General features: G+C 42.9%; 4 protein-coding genes and 1 long non-coding RNA gene across 7 annotated transcripts in view; 2 read left to right on the top strand and 3 right to left on the bottom strand.

The window, feature by feature from the left end:
- Positions 1-996, bottom strand: part of LOC136425354 (uncharacterized) — an 88,868-nt gene extending 87,872 nt beyond the window's left edge. Inside the window, exons 1-2 of the mRNA XM_066414204.1 lie at positions 943-996; positions 353-410 (exon numbers count right to left, since the gene is read on the bottom strand). The gene's annotated coding sequence lies outside the window, so the exon portion shown is untranslated. The remainder of the gene's footprint in view (positions 1-352; positions 411-942) is intronic.
- Positions 1-8,944, top strand: part of LOC136425352 (aminopeptidase N-like) — a 73,340-nt gene extending 64,396 nt beyond the window's left edge. For 2 of the 3 annotated variants that reach the window (XM_066414199.1, XM_066414200.1), the window contains exons 8-19: positions 593-658; positions 1,130-1,195; positions 1,592-1,773; positions 2,357-2,430; positions 2,995-3,125; positions 3,766-3,821; positions 4,647-4,815; positions 5,478-5,653; positions 6,214-6,384; positions 6,640-6,783; positions 7,444-7,525; positions 8,048-8,944. In XM_066414199.1, coding sequence (XP_066270296.1) covers positions 593-658; positions 1,130-1,195; positions 1,592-1,773; positions 2,357-2,430; positions 2,995-3,125; positions 3,766-3,821; positions 4,647-4,815; positions 5,478-5,653; positions 6,214-6,384; positions 6,640-6,783; positions 7,444-7,525; positions 8,048-8,212 — 1,482 coding nt within the window. In that variant the 3' untranslated portion in view covers positions 8,213-8,944. Of the gene's footprint in view, positions 1-592; positions 659-1,129; positions 1,196-1,591; positions 1,774-2,356; positions 2,431-2,994; positions 3,126-3,765; positions 3,822-4,646; positions 4,816-5,477; positions 5,654-6,213; positions 6,401-6,639; positions 6,784-7,443; positions 7,526-8,047 lie in introns of those variants that run through there. The other variant, XR_010754005.1, reaches the window with a different exon arrangement.
- A 383-nt stretch (positions 8,945-9,327) lies between these two features.
- On the bottom strand, positions 9,328-10,689 carry LOC136425722 (uncharacterized). The gene is made up of 2 exons (XR_010754116.1): positions 10,606-10,689; positions 9,328-9,982 (listed from the first exon to the last, which is right to left on the bottom strand). It is a non-coding gene; the product is annotated as an uncharacterized lncRNA (long non-coding RNA).
- A 267-nt stretch (positions 10,690-10,956) lies between these two features.
- Positions 10,957-22,526, bottom strand: part of LOC136425153 (thyrotropin-releasing hormone-degrading ectoenzyme-like) — a 101,677-nt gene continuing 90,107 nt past the window's right edge. Inside the window, exons 10-17 of the mRNA XM_066413949.1 lie at positions 22,342-22,508; positions 21,855-21,928; positions 21,224-21,354; positions 20,655-20,710; positions 19,405-19,552; positions 12,549-12,724; positions 11,509-11,682; positions 10,957-11,107 (exon numbers count right to left, since the gene is read on the bottom strand). Coding sequence (XP_066270046.1) covers positions 10,957-11,107; positions 11,509-11,682; positions 12,549-12,724; positions 19,405-19,552; positions 20,655-20,710; positions 21,224-21,354; positions 21,855-21,928; positions 22,342-22,508 — 1,077 coding nt within the window. The remainder of the gene's footprint in view (positions 11,108-11,508; positions 11,683-12,548; positions 12,725-19,404; positions 19,553-20,654; positions 20,711-21,223; positions 21,355-21,854; positions 21,929-22,341; positions 22,509-22,526) is intronic.
- On the top strand, positions 12,881-18,318 carry LOC136425367 (uncharacterized). Its single transcript, XM_066414218.1, has one exon. It carries the CDS (start codon positions 13,733-13,735, stop codon positions 18,032-18,034), a length of 4,302 nt encoding a protein of 1,433 aa, XP_066270315.1. The 5' UTR covers positions 12,881-13,732; the 3' UTR covers positions 18,035-18,318.

Raw genomic sequence — 22,526 nt, 5'->3', positions numbered from 1 at the left:
TCTTTGCTGTACTTTGTCTGGTCTTACCTCTTCCCGCATGGCCTCAACGAAAAGAGACCAGCAGGCCGATTTGATGTTTTCATGAATAAATAAACAAAGACCCAATGTATGGATTTATCAGTCTTCATTAACCACGAAGCCGTTATGAGTGGGCAGTTTCGCGCTGATGCCTTGCAAACGTAGCGTTATAGTATAGTAGTCGAGTTGTTAGCACTTTTACAAAGACCCAAACAAACAAACAGACAGACAGACAGACAGACAAACATAGAAAAAATACTCTACAAACCTGGACTATGCTAGCTTGGATGGAAAAGGCGATGAAATGAAATACTTACGACCGGCCATTTCTTACCGTTTTCAGCAGTTATTGGCCATTGGGGCTGAATCAAAAGTTGATGTAACCTGTAGATCTAAGCACGACAAAACAAGGGTGTCTCATTAAATGGCTATGGCAAGAGGGTTCTATAAGCACTAGCTAGCATATCCAGTTGTTGTTGTTGTTGTTGTTGTTGTTGTATTGCAACACACGAACATTATGTATTAGCACCAAGTCAATGCACGGACCTGTCTGAAATAATATGATATTTTCCAGGGTATCGGGCTCCTGCGAATGCTTGACACCATCATCAGTGACAAAGAGTTTCTAAAAGCAATCGAGGTAAATGTTGCGATATCTAGAATTCATAAATACATGTCATACTTTCACTATGTCAGGACGGAATCGTAATACATAATTTGTAATTAGGAACATGTTGGAAGTACACCCCCGGCCCCCACCAACAAAAAGAAGGCGGGAAAATTAAAATATTACAGTAAAAAAACAGGCAAGACTTCAAGTCACAAGATGGCAGATAACCTGACTGAGTCAATCGAATAGTCAGATCAAGGTGTGAGGATCTGAACTTATACTAGTTACGCTGGTGGAAAGTATAAAGAACTTACAGGTCGACGTCAACAAACAGTTCTACCGCCATCTTGATTAGCGGCGTGTCAAAGGTCAGCAGAATGACATGGAACGCTACACTTCAGTTGGGGGTGGCACGTTTTTTTTTACTGTAAGATAGGGACATTGCCATATAAATTCTTTGAAACATGTGCGTTTTCAAACTGTCATATCTTCTCCCCCCAGAATGTATTAGCAAGGTTTTCACACGACAACATGAACAGATCACAGTTTTGGGACGCAGTAGCCGAGGTGAGCCTTTGGCATGTTTTGCTTGGTAGTGAGCAATTGTTGGGTGCACATGCTTTTAACTAGAGTTGAGCGTAATTGTATTGAGATTAATCAAGAGAGTCTCTCTCTTTGTCGTTTTGAAAAAAAGTCGGATGATAGTGAATGAATCCTGCACAGAGAGAAAAATGTCTTTAGAACAGCTCTCTCAGTCTCAAGTGTGTATGTAGATACAGTGAAGCTTCTTTGATACAGCAAAAAGTATAGAGACTTTCGTATGGTCATATACAAACTAAAATACAGAATTCCAAATAAAGTTTTTTATTCTACTTACTAAACTATATAGTCTAACATATCCCTAACATATTGATGTAATATAATGTCGTTTACGCGTAATGATGTTAGATTTGTTCACCACAGGCGACAGGGTTTCGGATAGACGTGGCCGCCTTCATGGAGCCGTGGGTGACGCAGCTAGGGTATCCGTACGTCTCCATTGGGCGGTACGAGGAGAGGGACAAGGCCAGGAACCAGTACTTCGTCCAGCTGCCCTTTTACTACTCCGGCTATGTTAGCTTCATGCGGCACCTGCAAACTATAACGTACGTCTTAAGCAACTTCAGTGAGTGAGTGCATGTGTGAGTGAATGTGTGAGTGAGTAAGTGAGGGAGGGAGGGAGGGAGGGAGTGTGTGAGTGAGTGAGTGAGTGAGTGAGTGTGTGAGTGAGTGAGTGAGTGAGTGTGTGAGTGAGTGAGTGAGTGAGTGAGTGTGTGAGTGTGTGAGTGAGTGAGTGAGTGAGTGAGTGAGTGAGTGAGTGAATGATGGACGGAGGGGTGTATCACACATTGTAACAGAATGGGTAGTTCATAAAACTGTTTCATGTCGAATATGATCAGGCCATCCCGTCACATTCCCTAATGTCTACCGTCTAAATATATGTATGAATATTCAAAAGATAACAAAATTATTTATTATTGACATATCCGTTGTTCGTTTTAGGCAACCGTAGAAATTTATAAACTAAAGTAGCTGAACTTTCGAGGATGGTGCTTGCTTGATATGATTATCTTGATTGAATAAACGATAACATGGTGTAATAACTTTTATTGATAACTTTTTCAATAATCTTTCTAATTTCTAAGGTAGTTGTGTTGTAACGTTTTATTGGGAACATTTTTTTTTCAGTTGGGAGATACCCGTCACGTGGAAAAGTGAAGGCCATACAGATACCAGACTATTGACTATGACTGAAGAGAAATGTACGTATTTTGCTTATTTATTGAAACACGTGTTAAACTGTCACCTTACCTATTTTCCCCCAAAATATGTCAGGGAAATAACGGTGCCATTGCCTACAAATCGTATAACACGTTAGGTGTAAAATGTAGAAAGTTGAACGGCCTGATCCGATTAGAGTGGTCCTTCATATTCAAGATCGATAAATTTAAAATTCAGTTCTGATATCGTGTGTTGAATATCATAGTATTTAAAGGATTGACTTCTGTAATTACTATGTTTATCTCATGTCATCTCATCGTCTAATCATTTGACCGTTAGGGCACCACAGTAGATTTGGCAACCAGTTTACTCCACTCTTATCGGTTTTCTGTTCTGTTCTGTTCTTATTTCTACGTTACAAAATTTGAAATATAGAACGGAAACCTAGAATAATGGTCTACTAATCACTCTATATTCACTATATAGCTATATATAGAATATACATATTTACTGGCACTGTTGTCATTTATGGCTTAATCTAAAGCATGCTTAGAAAGTGTATGATCCAATAAAAAGATCTTACGTATGGAAATGTTTCCCAGCAGACAACATACCGGATGAGACGTCACCGGAAGAGTGGGTTCTGGGAAACTCGGATTCTCGCGGTTTTTATCGCGTGAACTATGACAACAAGAACTGGGCCATGCTGGCAGACTACCTCCAATACAACCACACAGTAATTTGATGGATGTAATTGTCGATTGTAGTGTGAATGTCCGTGGCATTAAAAGTTTCTATTTCTTCCGATTCATTGAAGGATTAATGGTAATCATAAAAACAATGTGTTAAGCCCATTGTGACCGAAGAGTGTTTGCTTATCTATGTCCCCCTTAAACAAAACAAAAAACGAAACAGAACAAAGCAAAAAGAGACAAGAAGAACCCATAAAAAGCTTCCATGGTATTCCGTGGAATTCTCGTCATTTGTGAAGGATAATTCATTCTATAAAACCTCCCTCGATCTTTCTATGACTCCACACTTCCTTTATATCGTCCGAGTCCCAACTCTTTGGTAGAATATCAAAGACACATATGTATGGTGTTTTTTTAATCAATGGGGTGTTTTTAATTTTTGTTACAGTAGTGGTTAGCCGTGTGCGTAGAGGCGCATTGATATTCTAGACACTATGTCATGCTGTGTTTGTGCTATCACACACCTGCGTATACGTTTCCAGAACTACTTTTGAAACGTTTTGATACTCTCAATGCAATTTACTAGCGTTAAGGTGTGTTGCATGCTGTGTGGTGATATCAGTACATCAGCTGTAAAATTACCAAGTGATGCCTGAGGCACTTACTGTGTTTCCATTATTTCAGCTACTGGAGCCGTCAGTGCGGGCTGTTCTTATAGATGATGCATTCAATAACGTAAGGTGAGCTGACATCTAACGGCGTATATTGGTACTGCATGTGCTATCATAGTAAAACGACAGCTTTTGATTTTATAGTATATATGCAATACAACACACGAGTACATTCAAGACATCACAATGCTATTATATGATGAAATATCTAAGATGGAAAGCAGCGAAGTTTGAAAATAGATATGGAATCGATGGGTCCAAAACACACAGCGCCAATGTAATGTATGCAAGTTTACTCGAGCACCTGGATAGATTTAGGAAACGGCCGGACGTTTTTAGTAGTATCCACTACCTTTCGTGACTTCAGTGACTAGCGGATGTTACCTGAAACGTCTGACCGGTTCCTAAATCTATCCAGTTACTCGAGTAACTGTTGCCGTGCGTATCTTATAACCCACCCTCCTTAAAGCAGGACCCCTATCGCTCGATTGGTCGTTGGCTCGCTCGCGTAGGGGTCCTGCTCTTCAGCTCCGGTAGACACGGTTCTGGCGACGTAACTGACAGTTGCTCATGAATAATGAATGAGCTATCCTTATTTGGCACAATTTGGCGGTGAATTCGTTCTGAACCTAAAGTAACGATGTAAGACATAACCTTATTAGTTGATATCTTCCCAGCGTCCTTTGCGCTTTTGCTTGAGATGAGGTTTAGCAAACCCTCTGATTGCCTGAAGCTGTTTTGGTGGCGACGTCGCCAGAACCGTGTCTACCGGGGCAAAAGAGCAGGGCCCCTACGCGAGCGAGCCAACGACGAATCGAGCGATAGGGGTCCTACTTTAAGGAGGGTGCTTATCACCGGGATGTCTAACCCTCCCCCACGTAATGTTTTCTTTAGGGGGAGTATATTGTTGATTCCAACAGCAATGGAGATGACGAGGTACTTAGATAAGGAGGAGAATTACGTGCCTTGGGAAGCAGCCTTGGATGCCTTGCATTACGTGAAAACGGTTGTACATGGAAGCTGTCCAAGCTCAAGTCAATGTCCATATCATTGCCGGCTACAGGTTGGTATGGAGGATAACAAAGTTTTTTGTTTGTTTTACATAACCAAGTGTTTTATTAAACCCAACGTTTCGGTGACCTTCCTCGTGGGAATACTGTATATGTGTAAGTACTTTACGTTTGGGACCTCATCTATTAGCAGCACCACCTAGCTGCACTGCGAAATACAACCAGTTAGTATTGCCCTGAGGGAGGTGACAGATGGTCACGGAGTTATATACATTTTTATTCATTGTATGCATCGCATGAACAGTATTTAGCTTAAGATGGTAGAAATTGCATGCAGTGGTCTGGATGACTGAAGTTGTGGTTATCAAAGATAGGGAGCGCTATTAGCAGTGAAGATTTCCGTATCTTTTCTGTCATTTGCGCCTGTATTTGGGCAATGTCTTTTTTTGCTGATCACCATGGTGCCTTATCGAGTGATTTGTAACCAGTTGCTCATTCCATCAAAGCGTTAGAGTTATGTCAATGTGATTTGATAATAATGTATTGTTTGTTGAAAGCCGCTTGGACATTAGATTTCCACTACATATCTTTTATGTAAGGTTATGATAATGATTTTATATAACAACATACAAGAAGCAAATCGAGAAGCCCTGAACTGGCCGCAGTACTGGCACGACAATATATGATGATGATGACTTTTGTTATGTTTTTGCAGGAATATATAGCAAGAAAAGCAGCAAGGGTACTCAAGAGGCACTCGTTTCACGAAACATCACCAGAAAAGAGACTACTGGTAGCTGTAACATTCAAGGCAGCCTGTCAAAATGGAAACAGGAATGTCACGAAAAGAGCGAAAATCATGTTTGACAGATGGAAGAGGAAAAGACTTAGGTAAGGTTCATCAAGCTGATTGCAAAGCTACTGGTTCCCCAGCTGCCATTAGCAACGCGAAATGAATGCTGGGAAATGTCCACCATTTTGAAAATAAAGATGTTACGCAATGCTGTTATGTTATGTCGCACTACTTCGTTGTCATTATGTGCTAGTCGTTAAATAATGAAAAATAGTGACAAGATTCCTCATTAGGAATTTTCATGCGCGCACTGATCTTCGGGATGCGTGAACGGGGGCGGCGGCAGGCATTGACTTCCGGGCACCTTTGACCCACGTCTGACGTCACAAATCCCGAAGATCACTGCGCGTCAGGAGGGTTGGCCGAATTCCTGGTGAAGACCAATGTGCAAAATTTGACTCATTGTCACTCACAAGTAACATGAAAAAGCTTGCCTGACTCATAATACATTCATGTGCTGAAACGTCCTAAAAGTTTAAGTCTCAATCCCAACAAGGTTTCGCAAGGAGATTCGGCTATAATCAGGACGAACGAATGAACAAACGAGAGAAATTAAAACCAGCTATATTGTTCTTGTTGTTGTTTATTTGCCTTCCAGGATACCCCCAGATATCCGGGAATCTGTCATCCACGTGGGGATCTCGGCAGGAGACCAGAACGTGTGGTGGCAGGTGTGGAAACAGAGCAATGCCAGCTCCATCTCAGCACAGGACCGGCAGATCTTCCTCTGTGGGCTCGCCGCGTCACAACAGGAGTGGGTTCTGTGGAGGTTAATATTTTCATTGGTTAGTTAACATGCTAGTTGATATGTTAATCACGTTGAGTTTTAAGGATAGTTTTATTTCAGTTTTAATTTTCTGGAGTAGATTATCATTGTTTTGTTAATATGTTGTTTGAGAAACCAATACCGTTGCTATTTGGATTATGATTTGTAAATGATGTGATGCAGAATCTAAGTCATTTTAGTGTGATGTCGTTACTAGTTGATGAGCTGAATACAATATGTACGACGTATACTTTCCAGATATCTTCATTTTATATTCGAAGAAGAAAAAGGCATCACGGTGCAAGAAGCAAGTTTGATATTTAAGTGTGTGACACAAACTAAGGTTGGCAGAGAGACAGCTTGGAAGTTCGTCCAAGGGAACTGGGAGAAACTGACATCAAAGTAAGTGGCGTCTTGTATAACGCATTTACAGTATTTATGTATGCCGCAGGGCCCCACTGCAAAGCAGTGTTAATCACAGAGCTGGGCAATCCTGGATAAAAATGACAGAAAATCTATAAATAAAATTTAGTTGTTAGCATATAAAATGCTTTCCTTTCCATAGAAACAGTATTTCATAACTGCTTGAAAGAGGGATGCTAGCTTGAAGTCCGGGTTGAAAAAAAGTCGTTTGATACGGTGAAAATTGCTGTTACCACCGTCTTAATTGCATTGAGATTTAAGTTGAATAAACGATTGTTTTATCGTTATTTGGGTATGCTATTATGACAAGTAGAAAATGTATCGTCTAATACAAAACTGGTGTGTTTGTTTGTTTATTGGTTCGCACAAATAAAATAAAATAAGGCAAATAAAAAAAATACATAATAATAGTGCGGGATGAGGGAGGAAACCCGGGAAGCTTTTCTTAGCCATCCTCCTATAAGCTAACTAATAATAATAATGAAATACAATTATAAAGCAAACCATAGATATAACCAATTTCTAATACACTTAATTAATTAAATAGAAGCAAATAATGTGTTAAATCATGCGACTCAAACACTGACAAAAAAAGATTGTATATTGCGCTAATGTTTACTACTTACACCATGTCTTTAGATACGCAGATGTCCCGTCCCTACTAGAGGCAATCATCCAGTCCACGCTAACGGGTCTATCGACGGATCAGCATATGGAACAGGTAATGGTTTGCTAAGACGGTAGAGGCTTCTTATGTGACGTAATCGCTATTTCTGTCGCCATGACGGTGTCCCTATTTGCATTTCATTGAATCATAGCTCAAGCGATTTTGGACATTCTTAGATCTTATGACCCTCTCAAATAACCACTTTTTAATGTCTACCCCTAAGTCTAAGGCCAAGGTATTAATACAATGCTGTGAACACTTGAGCCACGGACCATTGAAATGCAAATTGGGACACCAAAATGGCGGTCATCACCTGTCTGTGTCATTTGTAACTGAATATGCTATATACTATCTCCCATGTAGAGGTCTGTACTTGTAGAACGTACTTTTGACATGTGAGTTTATATTAACAACATAAAACGTGTGCTGCATCTGGCCTGTGCATTTTTTTGAGTGTGTTAGTAAAGGATACCGTAATGTATATTTGCGTGTGCATAGCTATTCTTAGATAGATAAAGTCAGATTCCCTTAGGATGGAAAAGGATGTAACACATGCCCTTATGTTTGTACTTTCAGTTGGAACACTTCTCAAGTTCAGTACAGGAAAGGTATCTTAGAGAACTGTTGGACGAAGCGGTGCACGCCACAAGGTTGAACCAGAGGTATATTGACAGGAATATGCCTTACCTCCAAGACTGGTTGAAGGTGCCGTGTGCAACACGGGTGGACACAAAACCCTGAGTCAAGTACATCACATATTGTCTCTTCTGACGACAAACTAGAGATCCTTGGACGGAAGGTTCGTCAAAATCCTACGGCAAAACCCAAAAACTTAGGTTGGATTGGACGTCTGATCTTCTTCCCTGTGTCATTTCAATCCCTTGTCTTCCTTACCAACACCGTATCATCACTGCGTTGTTGACGTTAGAAGACTCTGCATCATGAGATCAAGAAGGTTGTTGTCCAAGCGCCACCTATCGCGTGCTGTTGGCGCTACAGGGAATAACCGAAGAAAGCTACCAAACCGTCTCTTCTCCAACCAGACTCACGTGAAAACCGTTTCAAGCTACATGCATAATTTCAAAGTGGTCCCTGATTAAATATCCAGTTTACATCTTGAAAAGTGTAAATTAACTGGGGGAGGTTTCGAATTCTCGATCTTTGTATCTTATTTGTATTTTTCATATTGACCTAATATTATGATATGAAGCAGGGTTGTAGTGCTACAAAAAAGTCTCTTCATCGTATTTACAAAATACGATACCCAAACATTATTGTCGAGTGCCATTGAAAGACGTAAGGCCATCGTCTCGTACAACTCTCTCATTTTGTTTAGTACCTGCCAGCGTGACCATAAACGTTGCTGTCCTTGTGCTTTTCGCTGCTATGTACTTGTGAACAATGGATAGATGATATGCAAGGTAATCAAACTTCATCGTTTACAACGGGTCAATAAAAGAGAATTTTTACCAATTCTTGTATGTTTCATTCATTTTCTCAGTGTCAAAGTTTTTCTATGGTATAGGCATGTTTGAAACGTTTCCAGCGACGCAAATTAGAAATTTAAAAAAATGTTTCCCAAACCTTTTGGCTTAGAGCGTAGTGCTCATCCCAGCTTGGGCCATGCAGTTGTGCAAGTATTTCAACAGGGGCTAGTTCCATGGCAGTGATATATCTATGTACTACCATGAGTGCTTTTGCATAGTAAGGAGTGTTAATCAGAGAGAGCAACATTACCATTTAAAAGTCTTAAGTATGACCTGGCCGGGGGTTTGAACCCGCAATCTTCTGAAGAATAGAATGTACATGCTACCTGGTGACAATCACGCAATGGAATCATGGTCGATAAATCAGTATTTACGCCACATCTTATTCACGTACATTTATTGAAAAAGACACCTATCTAAGTCATACAAAAAGTAATTCCCAAGCTCTTCGTAAAGTTACCATAATGGATCGCTGTTTTGCACATGATGAATCGTTGTGTAACAACAATGCCATTGTATACGCTCTCCAACTAGAGTTGCATTGCTATGGTTTCCGCTGACTGATAATATCACAAATGCAGATTTAAAAGCAGGCACGACATTGGTATTCATAGTCACTTGAAAGAAAGAGATGTACAACATCTTGTCATCTATGCAGTCCGCTTGCCAAAGAGTCGAGGGTAGAGGTTGGTGATGGAGGAAAACTACAGAAACCACGACACGGTTTGAATCCGAGGCAGCATTTCTCGTAAAAAAATCGAATGACGAAGTACTGGGTATCTCACTAGTCAGCAGCATGGTTGTCGTTATTGTTTCCGGTGAACAACAGAGTTGTCGCCTCATTCTACATTCAAGTCTGTGCAAAGCAACCTTGTTGGCGTCATACGTCAGATTCATTCAACCAATCAGTGACGTATTTTTCGTTTTCTGTCAGCCACTTGATGTGGAGGTCTGTCTGCGCTTCAGCCCTTTCGAGAATTCTTCGCAGACGAGGTATGTCAATAAGCTCCTTCAGCTGCCGCAGCTACGGGAAGATGGCAACGACAGTTACGTTTCTGAAGCATGAGTAAACTCAATTTCGAACACAACGAGAAAATGGAACCTGCAGGTAGTCTATGGCGTGCCCCGTCTTTCTTAAGTTCAGTTCATCTTTCTATAGTTCAGATATTTGTCCAAAACAGTAACAATCTTGGACACAGTACACCATTTTGCAACAGGCCCGTCCATTTTTGCAAGAGAAATCAAAGAAGCCATATATGGTCACCATGTCTGACAGGGAACACCATAAATTATCTGCAACTTATCATTCACTACCTATAAAGTCATGTGTTCTATATGCATAAAGTGACGTCATAGCATCGAAGGATTGAAGATTGCTCTTTCATTAAAAAAGGCTAGTTTTGCTCGGTTGAAATGTTTCCAGTTTCTAAAGTCTACCTTTCCCCGTTGTGTTGGAAATTACAGTTACTTCTAAATGAATTCTACCTATAAGGATGACTGCTGAGACAATAAAGTTCGATATCAGAATAAACGTCCAAACCAGCGATAAAGCAAGACGACAAACGATATCTAAAGAACGGAAACATCATCGTCGGATATTGTCTGGCCTTTTGCCTAAATGTATGAAAGGGTTTTGATTGATTGTACCTGTTTTAGTTCATATCCTGACGTCATTCCTAACGACACTGATCGCAAGATCTCTTCCTGGATTGACGGTGTGTCGGCGAATCTAATACAACAGTATCAAATGACAAATAGATACACTAAAATAATAAATCTCATGTCAAAATTGCTGAAAATAAGGAAAAACTTCAGCATACTTATTATGAAAGCTATCTCTATCCGAAAAACGCCGCATTTTTTATTGAAACATTCTTTCAAAATGCATTGATGAAAAGGTAGAAAATGTATAATGCTTGGTCTAAAGTTTTGATACAGTTTTACCAGACATACATGAACACATGCAACTATCAAACATATAAAAAATTGATGACGTATTCACTCAGACCTTTGTTGTAATTCTCGCCAGTTGCCAAAAACAAATTTCCAGGCAAGTTCTCGTCCAGCCAAGGTGTCCGCCATGCTCCTGAACACCAAAGGTACATCCTCCCTCCTAATGTTAAATCCATCCTTCGTCCATCCAAGATACCTGAACAATGGAAGAACATTGGTATGTTTGATGTTTTGGCACCATTTACATCGAGGTCTACAAAAATAGTAACAAGTTGTTTAGAGTATTAGTGGGCAACCTCAACCGTACACACTCACGCCACATCTTCCGAAAGGACGCTGTAGCCACATAGATCCCAACTTTATTCGAACCAACACCCAGAATAGTTTGCCTTGCGCGTGGCTTTCTCAATGGTCAGAGCTCTAAAGACGTTTAGAATATTCAGTTTAGGGTCCTTTTTCACTCTACTAATACAGAATCACATGTAACTTGAACCTCAGGTACCATATTTGCTTCATATCTATTATCCTTACAGATATAAGATGCCCACAACTGTACAAGGCATGCAATCTTGACGCCAGCATACATCTACACTTTACCTGTACAAAATATAGTCTTGTTGTGATGATGCTAGAACTGTCAAGAATAGTTGGCGATCCTGCGGCGAAGTTGTAGAACTGGAGTTGTATTTTCTCCACACAAAGTTCCATTCACTTTGGCCCCCCGACGCTATCCCTTCTTGAAGTACGGACTTCCGTATATCTGGGTCTATTCTGCAAAACAATATACGTCAAAAACTTTATAAAGTGAATTCATGACAAGTAACAAGATACAAAATGACAAGTAAGAAAATCAATAGCAACAGGAATCCAAGATGCATGCACAAGAATCCAGACCCTGTGTCAGGTGTTGGTATAACTTGAGTGACAGATGACAAAGTAACGTAAACATGGGAAATGTATCGTGTCCACAGTATGAAAACTATGTTACTTTATTTCATTTTTCTTGAACACCTTAATCTCGGTATTCATTTACATAATTGTGATAATTACAGAAGTAAACCAAAAAACACACGGAAATTTCTAGACAAAGAATTGTTTACAGATGAGGGATCTTACAATGTGACCATATAACAAAATACATTGCTATTGCGCATGTACACTCGAAACTGTGAGCTTGATTATTAGCAGTGAATGACATACAGCAAGGGTTGTCCAACTAGCCATCAATCAATCAATCAATCAACCAATTAATCAATCAAATGTTTTTATTGTCAACAAAAACAAGAATCTCGCAGCCAGAGGCTAAATTGCGCCTTGTTTTACAACGTACACCACTGCATTAAAAGTTCAGATCCAACTTACACCTGAAGAAGTTAAAATAATCGAAAACGTGGCGTATGCTTGGAAGCGGGTTTCTACATCCACATTCAATATATACTTTGAGTTTTCCATACATGCAACATCATTATTATCATACAATCATTACATTGAGTTCATCCTATTTGTTGTGGCCGTCTTTTTTTATACTACTGTTTACCAGACTTGTCATGTATGGTACGCTACTTCTTTTATACCGTTCAGTTCTGAATTTGATATGGTCAAGCTGCTTGCTGGAGCGTGTGGCTAATGTCTCTTACCTTTGTCGTCTTGACCTCCATTTTTTGAATAGCTCTGTGGCAATTTTTGTTGCATTAGTGTCTCCGTATCGACAAGCAGCTTCGAATAGTTCCGAATGTAGCAGCCTCCTCCTGATGACATCTTCTTGAATTTTGTATCTTCTCATGGCAACGACTACTTTATTTGATATGTACGCCTGGAACAGAAGCGGTTATTTAATCATCAGTACAATTAAAGTGACCCGGGCGTCCTGAAAAGACGCATAGGGGTGGCGCCCATCTCCATTTCTATAGCCCTTGGGCCACACACATTTGTGCAAGTCACTACAGCAGGGGGCTGATCCACTGGTGGTGATTGTGGTGAACCCACTATGACCCCTTTGGGGAAGTGGTACAGCCCAGAGGGCAGAGGGCACTCAGAGTCGAGAGTCCTGGAAAACAAGCAGAATAAACTGAGCTCTCCCAACTTACCGATGTGCTTGTGATGACTTTGGTTATAAGAACCTAGTATCTAACATTGGCGTCACGGACTATACCTGAACCTACTGTCATCACCTCGAAGAGGAACGGAACTGTTTCCACCTCTCCATCCTACTGTGCCGCGGATTGCAAGCTGAAGACGCTCATCCGTCAAGTAAGAGGAGAAGGAACTTTCCCCCTTCAATTCAACACATCTTCCTGGGAAGCCACGGACCTCTGCACCGTTTTCCAGCAACACTTCAACCTACATCTTTTGGACATTCCGGTTCCGGAAAGTTACCATTTCTCCACTTCTACCCCGCCACATGCCAAGGAAGGTCAGTGCATCTAGGCCTCTAACCAGTTCCAGATGTTGAGGGAGACAGAAGTCTGGGCCTGCTGACGGGCCGTCTGAAGACAATCTCCTGTTTCTCATGCCGGACTCATTGCATTGTATTGTATTTCCTGTTTCCTGTTAGGATTGAAATCCAGTTCCTTTTCCTTATTTTATTGTCACCTGTGGCTCTGTTAGACCTCCTAACTGTATCTTAGGCCTACCCTCTGTGCCATTTGTTTTTGTACTCAAGCCACATTCTCGCTAATTTAGACATTCCTCAGTGTGTGCTAGCCTACGTTTCTGGTTTTAACCAGACGGGCGTTTCCAAAGCCGTTCGTTGTATCGCATATATTTTTGTCATTGTAAACTTATATCTGCAATCCCAAGCCTGTTGAGCTGTCCGCGTGCCATGGCGCCTCCGAAATTCAGTCAAATGTCAGTAGCAAGTCTCCGGAAAGCCTGTGGGGAGCGGGGAATCGACCCCTCTGCCATGGACAAAGAGGACATGCTGGCTTCTTTGTACAGCCACGAACATAAGCAGCAGGCCGACGAGGCGAGCGCTGTCAAATTGAAGGAGCTGGAGCTCGAGAAGCTGAAGCTGGAGCTTGAGACAGCAAAAGTGCGTCATAACGCAGAACATCAGTTGTTGGTCGAAGAACGGCGCCTCTTAGAAACGAAACTGGAACTTGAAGGACATAAACTCACCCCAGCCACAACAGAATCTACAAAGGGCCCCAAGATCCCACAGTTCTATGAAGGGGAAGACGTCGAGGTGTACCTCACCACCTTTGAACGCCTCGCAACCGCCAACGGATGGCCTAAGTCTCGGTGGGCGCCAAAGCTGGCGGCTTTGCTCTCGGGTAAGGCGCGAGAGGCATTTGTGCAGTTGTCCGAGATCGATAGCATGGATTACGATAAAGTTAAACTAGCCATCTATGCCAAGTATGAGCTGACGGCGGAGGAGTACAGACACCGATTTCGGACCTCCCGTAAACAACCCTCGGATAGCTACAAGGAGTGGCTTTGTAAACTCAATGTTGGTCTGGGTCGTTGGGCAGACGCAGCAGAGCGTGAACGTCAGAAGAAGGATGACACTAAGGAGCAGTTCCTTACAAAGCTCATAATAAGGGAGCAGTTCCTAGAGGGCTGTCCGCCCGACCTCGCGGATAAGTTACAAGAACAGGATATATGGGAGCCAAAAGACTTGGCCACAGCAGCTGATAGAATCACAAACAAACACAAATTCGCTAACTCAGGCGCCAGTTCATCGTCGCCCCAGCTAACCTGTTCCTACTGCAAGAACCCTGGACATGACATCAGGAGCTGCAAGAAGCTGAAGGCCAAACCACAGAACAGCATGTTCTGTGATGGCCGTTACCAGTTCTGGGATTCCGACCAACCCATCCCAGACAACAAGTGGAGCATGGAAGGTGCGATCGATGGCCGACGGGTGCACATCTACAGAGATACTGGCAGTACAATGACATTTGTTAATGGCAAATATGTATCCCAGAAGTCTTACCTCGGAGACTTCATTCGAGTCAGGATGGCCAACGGCACTGTGGACGAGATCCCCACTGCCCTGGTCACCCTCAATGTGGCGGGCGAACAGAAACAGATTGAGGTCGGCGTCATGAATACCCCCTTCCCTGTCCTGCTGGGCAACGACTATCACACTGCCTGCGTCGTAACTCGTGCACAGGCCCACCGAGCCCACGCAGCGGAGGAGAAGATTGCAGAAGAGGCATCCACATCCGACGTTCATCCTACCCCTCTCTACACGTTGGACGACACAACCAGGGAAAACTCAGACGACCATGCCATTGCTGATCCCCTTGGAACCGCCGATGAAGACGAAGGCGACATCGCAGCTCCCCTAGGCGTCCCACACCACGCACCTACCTTGACAACCTCCTTAGACGCCGCTGATGACGCCTCAGTGTTCGATGTCACACCACAACGCCTTCTCGCCCAGCAGTCTGCTGACCAGTCCTTGCAATCAGCATGGAGGGATGCTATCCCAGAGCTGGAGAGCAGGCATCTGCAAACATGTTATGTCAAGAGACATGGATATCTGATGAGGAAATGGACCCCTACCCAGCGACAGGGTGAGGATGGTGCAGCTCCGGATATGTCACCGGTGTTTCAGGTGGTCGTCCCAGCAGAGCATAGAATCCAAGTTCTCCGTCTCGCCCACACTATTCCACTCGCCGGACACCTCGGAATCACCCGCACCAGAGAGCGTATTCTCCAGCATTTCTACTGGCCGGGATTATTCAGGGACGTCAAACGATTCTGCAAGGGTTGCCCTGAATGCCAAAGGTCCGCCACACGGCGCGCCGGGGAAAAACACACAATGGTGGCCCCGCCAATCATCGGCAAACCTTTTCGGAGGATCGGAATCGACATCGTCGGCCCCCTCCAACGCTCTAACTCGGGCAACAAATTCATCCTCACCATGGTGGACCATGCAACACGCTACCCGGAGGCTATACCCCTCCCGTCCACAGAGGCTGAACGTGTCGCCAAGGCCCTCATGACATTCTTCTCCAGGGTTGGAATCCCGGAAGAGATCCTCACCGACCAGGGTGCCAACTTCCTGTCCACAGTTCTCACCCAAATGTGTGAGAAGCTCGGCATCCACAAGCTCCGCACTTCACCCTACCACCCCCAGACCAACGGAGTATGTGAGCGCTTCAACGGAACTCTGAAAGCCATGCTCCGCAAGCTCGTCAGCGAGGATGCCAAAGACTGGGATGACTACCTCCCATTCGTATGTTTCGCCTACCGGGAAACTCCATGTGCATCGACCGGCTTCTCGCCCTTTGAACTCACCTTCGGCCGGCAAGTAAGGGGTCCACTGATGGTCCTCCGCGAAACATGGCTGGACGAGGAAGAGCAGGAAGACAGCCTTGCCGACTACATCACCGACTTGAAAACTAAGCTAGAATGGATGCAAGAGTGGTCCCTTCAACAGCAAGAAACGACACAGAAGAAGTCAAAGGCCTGGTACGACAAAACAGCCAGAGACAGGGAATTCAGCGTAGGGGATCAGGTTCTGGTGCTCCTTCCCTCCGCTACCTCGAAACTACAACGACAATGGAGAGGACCCTACACAATCATGCAGAAGATGAACTCCGTAGACTACAAGGTGGACACGGGCCGTCGGACAAAACGAATTCGAATCTACCACGTGAACCTGCTACGCCCATGGGAGCAACCCATGCAGGTGGCAGGCTCCACCACACTGGAAGAGGACCTCCCCGGCCTTGACACGGCTGTTTCTGAAAGCGCAGAGCTATCAGAAATTACCTATGGCCCGGACCTCTCGGACATGCAGCTAGCAGAACTTCACTGCCTAGTCCGCAAACACTCAGCAGTCATCTCCGGCAACCCAGGGAAAACCACAGCTGCCGAGTTTGACATTCTCACTCACAACGACCAGCCGACTCATCAAAGGGCATACCCCATCCCTCACAAAGTGAGACCCGAACTGCAACGAGAAATCCACAATCTACAGAAGCTGGGCATCATCCAGGAATCCGAAAGCCCATACAATGCCCCAATAGTACTAGTTAACAAGAAGGATGGCGGTGTCCGCATGTGTGTTGACTACAGAAAACTAAACAATGAGACCATCGCTGATAGGTATCCGATGCCCAGGATAGACGAAACTATCGACGGAGTAGGCGCATCACGTTACATCTCAGTCATCGACTTGACGAAGGGTTTCTACCAGATACCACTATCATCCAGGGCCAGGAGTAAATCAGCATTTCAGACGTTTCTCGGCCATTTCGAGTTCACCAGGATGCCCTTCGGGATGAAAAATGCGCCTGCCTGTTTCCAGCGTATGATGGATAAGATACTCAGAGGAGCGGAAGAATATGCAAGAGCAGTGATGGACGACATTGTGGTCAGCAGCCTCACATGGGAAGACCACCTAAACCATCTCGATGACATCTTCGCGCGCCTGGCAAAAGCCTGCCTGACTGTAAAACCGTCAAAATGCAGACTGGCTATGCCAAGGGCGGACTACCTGGGTAAGGTGGTCGGACAAGGCGAGGTATGCCCCATGTCCAGCAAGGTGGCCGCCATCCAAAACACACCAGCTCCTAAGACCAAAAAAGGAGTCCGAGCGTTCATTGGGTTGGTGAACTACTACAAGGATTTCATTGCCAACATGGCCAATGTCGCAGCCCCCCTTACAGATCTCCTGAAGAAGAACCAGCCAAATCACATCAACTGGACGCCGCAATGCGCCGCTGCATTCAACAAGTTGAAGGAAGCTCTCTGCCACGAACCGGTGCTCAAAATAGCCAACCACGACAAGCCCTTCATCGTCCAGGTTGACGCGTGTGACAACGGTATTGGAGCTGTCCTCAGCCAAAGAGATGCTGCAGGTTGTGACCACCCCATAGCCTACAGAAGCCGGAAGCTTACAGACCGCCAACGCAAGTGGTCCACCATAGAGAAGGAATGTTACGCCATTCTCTTCGCCACCGAACAGTTTCGGTACTACATCTATGGCCGTCCCTTCACGGTGCAGTCTGACCACAAGCCGCTGACATGGCTCGGGCAGCTACGAGACAAGAACAGGCGTCTCATGAGGTGGAGCTTCCTGCTCCAGGAGCATGACATTGTGTTTGAACACAAAAAAGGCGTCCAAAACGGTAACGCGGACGGCCTCAGCAGGGCTTGGGACATATAAGTCAGTTACTAGTTATAGTGAACCTTTTGTTCAGTTCAGTCCAGGACCTTTTAAACCTGTTTAGTCATGTTGTAAACTAGCTTTAGTAGTAACTTGTAGTAAGTAGCAGCCTAGTGGACCCACATGTATCATCAGATTGACCCCGTAAACCTTCTTAAAGTGGGAAGGCATGTGGTGAACCCACTATGACCCCTTTGGGGAAGTGGTACAGCCCAGAGGGCAGAGGGCACTCAGAGTCGAGAGTCCTGGAAAACAAGCAGAATAAACTGAGCTCTCCCAACTTACCGATGTGCTTGTGATGACTTTGGTTATAAGAACCTAGTATCTAACAGTGATGTGTGTGTTTAACTACCATTCTCTTTTCCCAAATGCTGAGTGCTAAGCAGGGAAAGCAGTATGTACCATTTTTAAAGTCTTTGGTATGACCCGGCCGGGTTTCGAACTCACGACCTACCGTGTACAAGGCGAACACTCTACCAACTAGGCCATTGCAACGGTGACTTCTCATGGCAACGACTACTTTATTTGATATGTACGCCTGGAATAGACGCGATTACTTAATCATTAGTACAATTCCATATCATAAACATGTTTGTGAATATTAGTCATCCAGGTCAGCAATAGAGTAATATGATTTAATCTTTACCACTGGAAAAATACAATGAAAATCAGACGTTTCGAGCGCCCGTCCGGCAGCTCTTCTCCTCATTGACTGCCGGATGGCCGGACAAGAGCTGCCGGACGGGCGTTCGAAACGTCTGATTTTCATTGTATTTTTCCAGTGGTAAAGATTGAATTATATTACTCCATATCATAAACAATTTTTGAGATTGACATATCACATGATGCCAGATTTCTTTGCCATATCATCAACGAAAATGATAAACGATTAAGTAACGAGGTGATCAGCTGATGGTTCAAATTTATTAAAAATGGCCGACCAATGACATCACAAATCAATACGGCGTCGTCCATTGACCCAAAGATAAAACAGAACAGGTTTTCGCTACATGTGTAGAAAGTGATAAGCTGTAGAAACTGATTGTAACTAACACACATGAAATCAACTGTATCACAGTAAGAAACGATTGTCATGAAATATGTATTATGTAATATGTAATAAGCGAGCGATCCGCCTGGAGGTGTTTTTATCTAAGTTCTTTACCAAATTCCTACAATGTAATCTCAGTTTCTTCAGTGCCTATTGAATTAAAATACGATTCATATATATTAGATAAGTTCTTAAGGATTGTTAAATACCAGCATTGGTTCAACTGTCGTGTATGTACTTTTCCATACATTATACCAGTTACAAATGTCGCGCAATAAAGTTTTCCCTATATAAAAGGAAACGTTGGAAGTCACGTCACCTTTAGTGAGTTGTAGCTTCGACTTTTGGACATGACAGTGAGGAGGTAATGCAAGGCCCGCAAGGCGGCTTTCCAAGGCACGTAGTCGTCTTCCTTATCCAAGTACCTGGTCAGGTCCAGGGCTGTCGGGATAAGTAACCTCGATGCCCTGAAATGTGCATATTTTATAGTGCATATTTCATATCAAGCATTTAAGTGATTCTCAAAATAGCTGAGACATATATAACAAAGAAAAGTGGGAAACCGAATTAGCACCTGTTATGATGATGCAAAACGTTTCATGCAAAATAGCTAAAATTCAGATACAAAATACAGTAACAAAACGTTTATCATTCTAGCGTATGGAATAAAGTTAATATATATGTCATGTTAAGACTGATGTGTAAAGGATGACAATTTTAACAGTGACTATTGGTCTATCATTACATAACGATCCGTTGAAAGATCGATATGCTAGTGATGCTATGGATGTGGCCCACTCAAACTGGAATAAGTCTACGTATGCACAATACGTATGTAAAAGTAACTTAAGCAACTGAGTACGTTACGTAAAAAAAGCTTATCCACTTGCTTGAGTAGCTTTTGTAACGAGTACCTATACTTACCTTCGATGAGTTTACGTGTAGTTTAAAGGCTGGGTCACTGAAGAAACCCAACTCATTTCTTCGAAAAGATATAATTTTTACAACGCCACGGGTCAGTGAACCTTTTCTACTAAGTCGTATTCGGTTTTAAGTCACTAGGACGAAGAAGGTAATCAAAGAACACTCCTAAGTATCCTACCTGAAATTGAGGATTGGCCCTTTACTTAGGAGCTTGCTTTCGGCAGAATCCAGGCTATCGACCGAGTTTCAAACAATCACAAGCGCATGCAGGCTTCTAATTCTGATGTACTGGTTTGCCAATAATATGAATTCAAGAAGGTTTTGAGTTCCTTGGATGCAGTACTAGTGTAATGTACCAAATAAGAAGCACGGGCCTATCTAATCTACAATATAATAGCAGTCATTTTCAAAATTTAGATCGTCTGGACTTAGCATGCTATCAAGACCTATTATGGCACCCGCGTCTCTTCTATCCTCTCCAATTTGACACCTCTTCTAACCTCCATAATTTGACTGGGGAGCTTTAATAGGTTTTGACAACAGGCTAGTGGACACAAGCTCTAGCTTTCATGGGTAAATCTCAAATCATTCTTTAAAATTACTTGGAACGGGTCCAGAAATACGGTAGACTGTAGTCTACGTTACCTTGCCAAATTGAACGCGTCGTCAATAAGGCTAGCTCTCGTTGAGACGTCGAAGACCTGTGGAAAACACGATCACACGTTTAAATTCCCCTACCGGGAACAAAAGGAAATATCTAATGCAACATTCGTCGCAAATGAAGGAAAACAGGAATGGACTACAGAATGTGACGACAACATGTACATGTAATGGTCTGAATAGATTGAAGAAAATTAGACGTGAAAAATAACACATACAATCATTTGAAGTCAGATTGATTAGCTTTACTTTGTTTCTTCGACAGTACTTTACCGATACATCAATACAAATTCATAAGGTGGAGATGTCAATGTTTTATTCATTCCTAATCATTTACCCTACGTTCAAATCTAACAACATGTAATACGTGCAGCTTATGCCAAGTAGAAAAGTATTACACGATGTAATTTTTAGGTAGGGCGACTAATTGACACACAAACAACCATCTAGTGTTCTCCAATAATTATTTCAAGATGGCCACGGCCCAGTTTAGCTGCCTGCTGATCAGCACGAACAGTTCACACCACTATTGACAATTACATCCTTCAAATTACTGTGTGGTTGGTCAGGAGCTGGTCCGACAACAACTTCCAGTTCCCGGGGCCGTAGTTCACACGGTAGAACCCGTTGGAATCCACTTTTCCCAAGACCCATTCTCCCTGGGGTGAGTCGTCAGAGATGTTCTCTGCAGTTAAAGAAAATAACAAACAAAAAAACAAACAAACAAACAAACAGACAAACACACGATGTTGATGAAGGTTAGACATCCAGGTAGTAAGATAAGCCACAAATAGTTACTCAAGCAACTGGATAAAATTTCTAAACAGTCAGTCGTTTCGGACAGCATCCACTGTCTTTCGTCAGTGACTAAGGATAGGACTGGAAAACCAAACAACCAAAGAATGCATTCAAGTAACATGTTTCACATGATGTGACAAAGAGTCTGTTCAATGAGTCGTGGCGTAAGCATTAGGATGTCCCGGTGTGTTTGGCTAATAAAGCGAGTTGTAGCGAATCATTGCACTATCAGCTTTCAAAAAAGATCACACTTTGTATCAAGCACTGCCCAGTTTTATCTTAATCCTGCCATGTCCCTGAACTCCACTGCTTTGCTATGCAAACCTATAGTTTATTTCTAAAGAAGCTCATAGACATGAAAGTCAACAAATATACGAGAATACTCACTGACACTATCGTTTAGCCACAGGACCCTGGCGTCCGATTGGTCCTTTGTCTTGTAGGCCACTGGTATGTTCCAGCTGTAGGATACAGTTTAAGCAAATATCAGCCTTCTAAAAGCAACAGAACATCTATTTTAATTAAATTTCATACAAGTTTAATTTCTGTCGATCCTAACCAAGTACATTTGTTTGGGCTACCAGTTGACATCAGGTAACATCAGAGCCCTGCAAGCATCTCTGACGGTGGACGTCACAGGTTATTTGCATCTATTCGTCTTCTGACTGTCTGTAATCTCCACCAAGTCGTGAATAAATTCCTTGACTAAGATTGTGTCGCACAGTAACTTAAGGCAAGTAGAATTACTTGTGCTTGTAATTAGTAGTTAAAAACTCTATCTATAAAAACCTAGCCTATAGTAAAGAAGCAATTTACAACAATCAAAATTGTATTGAATTCCTTTTATTTCATTCGGAAATATACATCTACTTACTGAAGACTACTTCTGGACGACAGAAAATAAGAGAAAGGTTCCTGGATGATGTATATTCTTCTCGCGCCGTTGTCTTCCACCGTCTGTCTCAATGTGACGTACGGGTACCCGGCATTAGTCACCCAGTTGTTCATCACCAATGACACGTTAACAAACGAATCCGTTGCCTAGAAATGTAACATGAG

Source organism: Branchiostoma lanceolatum, chromosome 19 (genome assembly GCF_035083965.1).
Source record: "Branchiostoma lanceolatum isolate klBraLanc5 chromosome 19, klBraLanc5.hap2, whole genome shotgun sequence".
Taxonomy (NCBI): domain Eukaryota; kingdom Metazoa; phylum Chordata; class Leptocardii; order Amphioxiformes; family Branchiostomatidae; genus Branchiostoma; species Branchiostoma lanceolatum.
Note: the sequence above shows the minus strand (reverse complement) of the source record. Positions and strands in the feature narration are given on the sequence as shown.

Excerpts from the sequence above, each read along its gene's own strand:
- LOC136425367 (XM_066414218.1), top strand. The coding sequence starts at position 13,733 with ATGGCGCCTCCGAAATTCAGTCAAATGTCAGTAGCAAGTCTCCGGAAA.